Source organism: Teleopsis dalmanni, chromosome 1 (assembly GCF_002237135.1).
Source record: "Teleopsis dalmanni isolate 2A chromosome 1, ASM223713v2, whole genome shotgun sequence".
Taxonomy (NCBI): Eukaryota; Metazoa; Arthropoda; class Insecta; order Diptera; family Diopsidae; genus Teleopsis; species Teleopsis dalmanni.
Genome location: NC_051846.1, coordinates 93,080,095 through 93,091,097, shown reverse-complemented (window position 1 = coordinate 93,091,097; position 11,003 = coordinate 93,080,095). Strand labels below are relative to the sequence as shown.

Genomic DNA, 11,003 nt, shown 5'->3' with positions numbered 1-11,003 from the left:
CGTTTGCCGGGTTAAATTCTAGTTTTTATATATTTTTTATGTAATTATGAAATTTATAAAAAATTTATATTATTATGTTTATAAATTATACTATATTATAGTATAAGATACTTATTGTAGTACAAGATACTATAATTATGAATTATAATGAAAACCGCAAATTTTGTTGGGCTTATATATGCAAAATACGTAATAAAATTTAAAGTTTCTAAAATTAATATGAGTAATAATTCTTTGCAGTTATGGATAAAAGGATTTTTCTTACATGATTGTGAATAAAATTTATATTTTCAGACTTTTTTAATGTTAACAGAAAAAAGAAGTAAATTAAAAAGACATATCCTGCATATCCCAAATGTTCTTCCATGAGTTTTTTTCGGAGGACTTATTAGAGACATCATTGTATTTACCTCTATTTGAAGAACGTCTCGAGCAGTTGAAATTTATATGCAGTATAAAGTATTAAATATATTTTAAAATATTTTCATAAATTACATATAACTATACACACCTAGCAACTATGAGTATAATTGCAAAAAAAATTTTTATTAGATTTAATGTATCACTTTAAGCTAATTATTCAAATTGGTCATCTTGCTTGCGGTATCTCTTCTGTAAAAATATTATTTTGGCAGTTATATCAACATATCCATAAAAAATATATCATAAAATCTTACATGCTTCCAAAGACTTCAATATTCACAAGTATCCAAAGACTTCACAACACACAATATTCACAAGTATCAAAATGTAAACAAAAGATAACAAAAACAACAACTGTCAAAATGAAATACCGAAACGATAATGTAAACGCTGAATCAACTTTAGCAAAGTTCGTTCACTAAAGTTCGTAATGTAAACATGCTATTAAACTTATTCAGTAAGCAATTGAAACGTACTATAAAGCATGACGTAGACAATGCTACATATCTGCACACCAAGTATGAAGTTCAAGTATGCGCTTTGCTATACACTTTGAAATAAGATTTGAATACTTCATTTTGATTTATTTTCTACAGCGTTCAGAACAACAGCAAAGCAAGTGTAGATTGCAAGATAGTAATCAAAACTGAAGGAATTGAGATGATGATAGTGCAACATGTTATTTATTTCATGATTTCATTATATAAAGAAATTATATTATAGAATTAAACATAATTTCTTATTTTAATTCTTGAAACTTAAATTATTTTTAATGTTGCATTTTAATATTTTTATTCACAAAATGATTTTTTACATATGAAAACTTACTTAAAAAATGTTTTAGCACAAAATAATTTTTAAAATATATAAACTTGTAGCACTTTTTTTCAAATTTGCTTCTTTTAAAAAAAATAAATGTCTGCAACTTTTTCAATTATTTTACAATTTTTTTCCGCGATCTTTGCTCGTCCGACGCTCACCAAAATTCTCAAATTATGAGAAGTCTGCAGATTTCGCTATACACATCAGACATGTGTGCAGACTTAACAAATAATTGAAAAGTTTTAATTTTATCGAATACATGTCTCAAAAAGAAATTTGGTATGCCAGCTTGAATATAGACGGTGCGATTTGGTAGCACGCATACCTTGTCTGCAAATATGTAGCATCGTCTGTATCCTGCTTAAGTTGATTTAGCTGCAGTAAAAACATGATATAAAGTTTTTTGGTATATTCGATAGTTTATTTCATTTGCTTCCCAAAAAATGATATTTTAAGGATTACGAATTTAGTTTGAACTATATTTTATAATAATTACCATATAATATTTATATTTGTTGTCATACATTTAGTAAGAGATATTTGTAGCTTCCGTTTTTAGTTCCCAAAATTGTTCTTTGGTTTTATTAAGAGAATATGATTATTAAAAACGAAGTCCAACTATATAGTAATATAATAAGTTTATTGTTGTCTTACTCGTAAACGTTCTATATTATCAATTTTTGAGTAAATAAACGCTTAACATCAAGAATATTTCTTCGTTTTACAAAAAATTTTGTACTGTTAGGAATTCTAATAATTGTAAAAGGTAGAAATTAAATTGTTTGGTCTTGATTAGTTGTTGCACTCTCAATTTATTATGTGTGAAAATAAATCGAATTTTAAGTTATAATATATTGTGCTTGTGCGTGCAAATTATTAAACAAAAGCATATGTCTGTAAAATACTTCAAAATGCCTAAATAAATGAAGACATTTTAACATATATTGCGTAATAAATACTTCACAAACAAGTCAAAATAAGACCGAACTACATAGTTTTCTCTAAATTAATATTTAATTATATATGACTCTGTTAAACATTTATTTATCTATGAATAATAGACACATTTAGGCAAAGCTGTATATTGAAACAGTTAATACGCTATTAAATTGTAGTTTTTGTTTATTGTGTTCACGCGGCGGTTCTATTTTGAAAAGCAGTATTCGGCTGGTTATGTGCATATATATAACTAAATATTCGCTATAATATAATTTCTTAGTTGTTCATAATGCAGAATAAAATTGAAGACGTAATGTCAAAAGCACAGTTTTCGAAAGGTGAGCTTAAGCCTATTATCTTTATCTCAAAATCATCATTATAAGTTATATATGTATATTATAGTTTGCATACCTTATGTTAGTGTAAAATATAGCGGAACCTTCAGTGAAGTACATAGCAGATGACAAAAATACTAAAAATAACACAGTATGAGGATATATAATATATCTATTATATATCCTTCTGCATTCTATTTATTCACTTTTTTAACAGACCCTTTTTATTTATATTATTATAGAAACAGTATTCAATTTTATAAGTTTGTAGTTTAAAGTTAAAGACTTGAAAACACGATTCCGTTTCTATATTTACGATCATAATATTTCAATCTATCAAAAACTGTCTGTTGAATGTTAAATATTACTATATTCCTATATAAGAAAGCTTCGGAACATAATTGTTTTTTCAACAATTTCTTATACATGTTACCAATTTTCATCCTTTAAACCATCTACTTCAATATTTTGTAAGTATTGGACATTTATCTACCCATTAATTGTTCTAGATCTTCTACTTCACATACATAGGTTGCATAGCAAACAAATGTGGGAGTTTCTTCCATGCCATGGATTTCCATTTGACCATATAAGGTTGAATTGGGCTATGATAATCCAAAAGATGTTTTCATAAATTTAGAAATAAGATAAATTTTGAGTCTGCTTTAGATTTTAAATTCAATTTAAAAATCTGCAGGGCACATAACCGAAACTTAAATTTTTCTGAGTTTTATTTCACAGTAAGAAAAATATATATAATTTCTTGAAAGTCGTTTTTAAAAAAAAATTCCATAATCTGAAATATGATATGCAGTCAGACATGCAGACGCGACGGTTATTGGTCACGTTAGTTTCGTGTCTCTTTTGCTAGCATTCAAATCCCTACTCAATGCTGTTACAATTATTTGAATACTTTTTGGTAGTGTATGAATTTAAAATAAAAAATACAAAATGTGATATTTTTTTACAAGAATATTTTTTTAAGTTTATGAACAATGCGTTAAATTGCAACTGAATTGAAGTCTTAATTATAGCCGTAATTTTTTCTTTCAAAGTTGCAAAAAACATCATTAAGTCTGGTTGAAAAAAATTGGCATCACTTTATCTAAATACACATAGCCAATAAACTCTGCGTACACCTTACGAATTTTGATATGTGATAAAGAAACACAACATAAATAAATGTTTTTAATTAAAATTTTTACATATATTTATTCTTTGAATTATTAAGTTTGAATAGCAAAAGACAAAAATTGTATTCGACTATTCATTCCAGAGATAACGGGATAAAAGTGTGCCTGCATGTAAAAATAGGCCTCATAAAGTCTGCGTACAGTTATAAAAAAACTGGTAAAATCGGTAGAAATAATAAAAATAAGGTTAAATTTAATACTGTTGGGTAACCACGTTGTTTTAGAACTTCACTTAATCTATTTGGCATGGAATTAACCAACTTCTGAGTTTCTTCAGCAGTAATTTTCGCCCATTCTGCTTGCATTGTACTCCGCAAAGCCTCTTTACTTGTTATCACATGCTGACGATTTTTTTTTCCAATAAATCCCAAGGATTCTTAATGGCGTTGAGCTCAGGTTATTGTGGAGGCGTTTTAAGCTGTCTTGGAACGCTGTAGAAAAACCAAAGTTTAACAATCCCCGCTTTGTGTTTTGGGTCATTGTCCTGTTGGAACCAAAATGACGTGGATAAGCCCAAATTATCTGCACATTGTTTCCAATTTCTTTTTAAAATTTTTAAATAACCCCATTTATTCATTGTCGGTTCTATAAATTTCAACTGACCTGCACCATCAGCCACCATGCGCCCCCATATCATAACTCCACCACCGCCGTGTTTGACTGTACCAACAAGATTTTGTTTCTCTAACGCTGCTCCTGATTTCTGCCACAAAATTTGACGACCTTTTATACCAAAGATGCAGAACTTGCTTTCGTCTGAAAATATCACTTGTTTCCAGAACTCTGGAAGCTTATTTATGTATTTGTTTGCAAATTCAATGCATTTCAACGCATATTTTGTCTGTTTACAAGTGAAATATACGGTTTCTTTCTAGCGACTCTACTACGATATCCAGCTTTATGTAATACTTTCCTAGCAGTCTCCGCACAAATGGTTTTTTTAAATGATTGTGTTATATATTTCACAATTTTTCAAGAAAAAATGAAAGGCTTCAGCTTTATCATATGGACTATTTTTCGTTTTTCTCGGACTGATAAAACTTTTGGACGCCCAGGACGCGGTTTAGATGTTAAAGTTCCGGTTTTTTTGAAGTTGTCCACTACGCGCTGGATTGATGAATACATTCTTCCAATAGTTTTACCAATTTTTCGGAAACCTTTTCCATCTTTCCATAGTTTAATAATTATTTTTCTTTCGTACACACTAATTTCTTTTCCCCTTGATTCCATACTTTAAAATAGTTACTACTTAAAAATTAATTGATCACTGAGATCGGTAAATGTTCAATTCAAATATTAAATAATATCAAATGAGCAAAAATAAGACCAAACTGCTTAAAAATTAACGGTAGTTTCTAAACAAACAAACTGTACGCAGACTTTATGGGGCCTATTTTTACATGCAGGCACACTTTTATCCCGTTATCTCTGGAATGAATAGTCGAATACAATTTTTGTCTTTTGCTATTCAAACTTAATAATTCAATGAATAAATATATGTAAAAATTTTAATTAAAAATATTTATTTATGTTGTGTTTCTTTATCACATATCAAAATTCGTAAGGTGTACGCAGAGTTTATTGGCTATGCGTATCTTAAATGCTATTTTTGACACATGTTTTTTGTTGTGTTGTGTGCAATATTAAATATAGAAATTGTACTAAAAATTAATTAATTAATTAAAACTAAAAATTAATTAATTAATTAAAACTAAAAATTAATTAATTTAAATAGAAGAGAACAGAATTAATATTAGAAGAGTAACTGTAATCATTTTTATCATATGTATATATTAAAATTAATTTATTTATGTGTTTGAATTTATTAGTAAATTAAATGCTCATATGTTTTTAAGTGATGGCTGGAATTTTGCTACATATTTCCAGTGAACATTGACAATAGACATATTATTGAATTTGGCTGCACTGAAACTAACCACAATTTTTTGCAAGTAAAACCTAATTTTGAAAATTTTAAGAGTATTGTTATTGCGCTTTATATGTTTACTTTTGTAAGTTGCGAGTATTTTTTTACTACTCTGACAAAAAAAAATGGGGTTTATATATAAACCTTATTTTATAGTCTCACATCAAGTGTTAAAATCAAGTGAAAAATAAGTACATCACTCTAACTGAGCGAGGACGAAAATGTAAAAATTTATAGTTGCAAAGTTAACAAATTGTATACCAATTGTTAAAGGATAAAGAATTTGTTCATTATTTATAGAAATTAGAGGACGACGAGGCTTCAAATACATTCGTGCTCAATTTATAAATTTAGGGATTTCTTTTTAAAAATTCAGCATAAATCCGAAAAAAGTGAGAACTATCATATTTTTGTAAAATTCAAAAGAAAATTGAGAACCCTCATATATATATAAATTTAATAAGCTCTTATTTATATTATTAAACCAGAACAACTGGTGTGATCAGCCATGCGATCATAATAACTTTAAAGTGTGCAATAACCTTCTATAATTTTATTTTTATTATTATTATTTTATTATTTTATTTAAAATAAATAACATAACATAAATAATGTGTGCTAAAACAAATAATTAAATTAATTAATTAGATAAATAATTATTAAATAAAAGACATATGATAATAACTATTTTTAATGGATATAATATAAAGCAAATGTAACATAATTATTATTCTTTGAGTTTAATTTTAAAATGTGTATGATAATGTGAATGATTTTTGTTTTGTTTAATGATAACTGTTACGGTCCCTGATTACTATTATAGTTACAAAAGAAGATGCATTTTTCTATTAGTTCTTTTCATAAATCGACATCAGTATAAATATATTGTTAGGTATATTTCTAAATAAATATATGTTATATAATATATAATATAATATATAATATAATATATAATATAATATATGATATAATATAATATAATATAATATTATATAATATATAATATAATATAATATATAATATATATTATATTACAGTAGCGAGGCGTCAGCTTTTTGGCAAGGTGTTCACAATTTAATCAAAACAGAATTCCAACTATAACGTATTCCCCCTACTTCTAAGTTTTGTCCTTTCCGCAAGCAAATGGCGTACAAGATCAACAAAACAATTTATTTAAATGTTCGCAGCCTGTGATCCACTGGTTTTTATTTACCATAAAGCTGTAGCTGTAGCAAAACGACGACTTACCATAGATTTCGACATTTTTACAACAGGTATTAAATTCTTCATATCTGGAGTTGGTTTATTCATTTTATGAATTAAAATCTTTTTTTCAGAAGATCGTTTAAAAAAAGATATTTGAATCAAATCTTTAATCACACATTTATCCATTTCTAAATATTATTTTTCACTTCAAATTTCTTTTATTTCTTTCTTCACTTTTACCATTTGCTAGTATAAAATTGCAATAATGACTTTGTTTTTGGTTTATTTCCAACCTCTACATAAGAGTAAGAAACTCTCATGCATTCATTTACTCTTTTACTTTGTATTTACTATGCCCGGTTCAGTTTTTTACTGAACCATTTGCCCATATAAAACAGCAACCGTGACTTTGATTATATTTGCACGCTTTGTATAAACTTTTGGTTCAGTTTAGTGGAATGATCCTATCGTCAAATGTAAAGTGATTTTCGATCAGTCATTTCTTTTCTCTTTTGTATTTACTTTGCATAACATTGGAAGTGCACTTTTTTTATTGAACCGCTTGCACGCATTAATTTAAGAGTTAAGATTATTTTACGTACATATATTTGTTTGTATGTTTTGTGTTGTGTATTCAATATTGAACATAGTCTCAATGTTAATGTTATTTTATTTGCATGCTTTGTAAGCAACGTGGTGCAGTTTTTATTCTGAACCTTAGTATATTTCAAGAGGAATGTGTTTTCTCTTTTATTAATTATAAGCAATGTTGGGTGTATCTAACATATGTGTGATTTTGTTTGTATTCTACGTTTTGTGTTTATGTTAATCTGTTTGGAAAAGCTATTATAAAAAATGTTAAGTAGCAATATAGCGAGATTATTTACCTAATAAAAAAAAATCTGAAAAGGAAGCTTTATTGAGGTGTTCAGTGAACAATCTGAACCATTCGACGCCTCGCCTCTGATATAATATATAATATATAATATATAATATATAATATATAATATATAATATATAATATATAATATATAATATATAATATATTATATATATATATATATATATAATATTTAATATATATATATATATATTATATATATATAATATATATATATAATATATTATATAATATATAATATATATATAATATATATATATATATAATATATAATATATAATATATAATATATAATATAATATTTATATATAATATAAATATAAGTTATATAATATAATATATAATATAATATAATATAATATAATATAATATAATATAATATAATATAATATAATATAATGTAATATAATATACTATAATATATAATATATTAGTCATTTGCGACCACTTTAAATGCCATATCAAATGATTCACTTCAAATCAGTGATTTGAAAATGTTTACATTCGTTGTTATTCATTTGTTCTCGTTTCAAAAAGCTGATTTGTCAACGTATATTTCATTTGAAAAGTTGTGATTTATTTTATTTATATTTATTTGTTAAAAATGAAGGTTCACTATAAAAGATTGATTATTGCAAAACAATTGAGTTGTTTAGAAAAAATAAAATTTTTTTTTAATAAGTTTTCGCTGCTCATTGCTTCAAACAATCCGAAATATTTGTTTACCTTTTTTTTTTTAATATGCCAAAATGTCATGAAAAGCTTTTATTTAAGGAATGTTTAATGTATTAATTTGCATTTGGAACGTATTTGAAACTCGTTGGAACCTATTTGTACAAAATCAACAAATGGAATTCATTTGCGCATTTGAGGTATTGTGTGCAGATATCAGTCAAATCAGTAACTTGACCCATTGTAAACATTATGTAACATAAGTGTGTTGTATAAATGGGTTTCATACTTAAGACAGCAAATATGAATTTGCATATGGGCCAGCGAATTCATTATGCAATTGTAAGGGACAATTCTAGGCATTTATTCTTACTTAAACAATTTAACTAAAACGATCACTGTATAAGCAATTGTTTAAAAGATAGATTTATTAAAAAGAAAATATTGCTCCAACTCAGCTTGAATATGTTTTAAAGAGAAAAAATGTGGAATGTTTAAGATAATTAAAAACTAAAAAAAAAGTGATTCTAAACAATTACTTTCAACTTATAAGTAGATTCAATATAAAATATAAGTAAACGGAATTATCTACCGATACTTGACTTTGTTATTTTTTCCAGTATATCAATTAAAGTTAAATATATCTAATCTGGTGTTTTCTTAACCATATTGCCCTTTTAACTTTTTTATATTGGTATTCATGATATGCAAACAATTTTCAAAATAAGAGTAAAATGTGAACATTATGTAATAATGTTCGTACGAAGATGTATAATTAATGCATATGCGTAAATGTGTTTGTAGTCGCAGTATTAAAAGAAAAGTTTTAGCGCTTTATACTTATAAGAGATCAGAAATGAATGCCCAACACACGCTGGCTATGTTATGCTTTCCCCTCTATATTTATTAAAAGCGTCAAGCTTAATATTTGTTGAACAAAGTTTAGGTTACTTAAAACAAATAGTGAGTGAATAACTTTAGACGTGTATCAAGCTGCATTACAAATGGTTATCGCACGACGTCCACCGTTTTATTGATAACGTATGAATTTATATAGATTTTGTATTTACGAAAAGTTATTGTAAAGCAAGCATAATATTATGTGGAAATTAAAAACAATAAACGTAAACGTAAAAAGGAATTATAAAACAAATACGTTTGGATCTGAATTAAACAAAATATCAAAAGTGTGATACTCCAGACTTCTCCAATTTAAAAATGTTCAAATATAAAGTCGCATACGCAGGTAACCATAGTGTTGTGAATAATGACGTTATAAATGAAAAAAATTGCTTGAACAGTGGTAATTCACCCAATGGATCAACAGCGTTATTGAATGAAATATGTTCAACACAAAGAAAAAATAAACTTTCAATGACCCATAAAAACTCAACAAAGTTAAAAAATGTGCTAAAAATTGAAAATACCGTATCTCGAAATCAAGGGCAAAATAGAAATGATAATGTGAATATTACTCTTAAGAGAAAAGAGAGAACTAACTTTCACAAATTTAAAAGTAGAGTGTTATCAAAGGATATCATTGATAAAACTGATAAATATATGTGTAAGTGTTTAGATCGAATACGAATTTGTGTGTTATGTATGCAAAAAGGTAATTTGATTGATATTGTTTATAGGAAAGCAAATGTTTAAATTGTTATAACTACTTCGGTTAGTATAGTAGCACATAACTGTTTTTGGAAAATAAATTTTTAAAATTTAAGAGAGAGTTCAATAAGATACATTTCGTAGTCGAAATTTGAAATAAATTTTTCGGCGAATACAATATCGCCTCTATTTTTCATTTTGCTGCTGATTCGTTTAGATAAAATTTTAATATAGAATCAAAAAGTAAGAATAACGTTTTTTTTTACAAAACAAATGTTCATTTATTAACTGTCTCTTGCCTACTGTATCTTTTAACGACTATGTTTATATGAAGGAAAATGTTGACTTATTTTATAAAAATTAAGTAGCGCATGCCATATATAATTTAGAAGTCAAAATTATGTTGACTTATGTAAACTAATGTTATTCTAATTCAATCAAATTATTTATTTATAATTGAAAAAAAAAAATGTGATAATTTATTTGAAAATATAAATATTTTTAGCTATGCCTTGGTTTGGTATGGATATCGGAGGAACTTTAACAAAATTAGTATATTTCGAACCAAAAGATATAACTGTCCATGAACTTGACAGAGAAGCTGAAGTATTAAGAAATATAAGACGATATTTAACGAAAAATTCTGCTTATGGCAAAACTGGACATCGGGATACACATTTACAGGTCAGAATTTTATTATTTTTATGATAAATTAGGGAAAACTGTAACAGTATTAAATACCATTTTTTTTTTTTCAAAAAAGGTTTTGTATGTTATACATATACTTTTCTATAAATTAAATCATTGCTTTAAATTAATAACAATGATGTGGGTATATTTGTATTTTATTATTCGCTTTTATTTCTTATAATAATTGCACAATTTTATTTATAATAATAAAATAATATTGAAAATTACTAAATGTATAATATGTTTATTAATTAACAATCATTAAGTTTTATTTATTCATTTACAGA

The 11,003-nt window shown here is 25.9% G+C and overlaps 1 protein-coding gene across 3 annotated transcripts; it reads left to right on the top strand.

The window, feature by feature from the left end:
* The first annotated feature begins 2,017 nt into the window (after positions 1 to 2,017).
* Positions 2,018 to 10,736, top strand: LOC119672969 (pantothenate kinase 1-like). 3 transcript variants are annotated; one of them, XM_038084157.1, is made up of 3 exons: positions 9,192 to 9,664; positions 9,720 to 9,982; positions 10,532 to 10,736. In XM_038084157.1, the coding sequence occupies exons 2-3, from the start codon at positions 9,793 to 9,795 to the stop codon at positions 10,732 to 10,734; spliced, it is 393 nt and encodes a 130-aa protein (XP_037940085.1). In that variant the 5' UTR covers positions 9,192 to 9,664; positions 9,720 to 9,792; the 3' UTR covers positions 10,735 to 10,736. The 3 variants fall into 3 exon arrangements, with proteins under 3 accessions (XP_037940086.1, XP_037940084.1, XP_037940085.1); XM_038084158.1 differs by lacking the exons at positions 9,192 to 9,664; positions 9,720 to 9,982 and adding an exon at positions 2,018 to 2,522; XM_038084156.1 differs by having other exon boundaries at positions 9,183 to 9,982.
* The last annotated feature ends 267 nt before the right edge of the window (positions 10,737 to 11,003 follow it).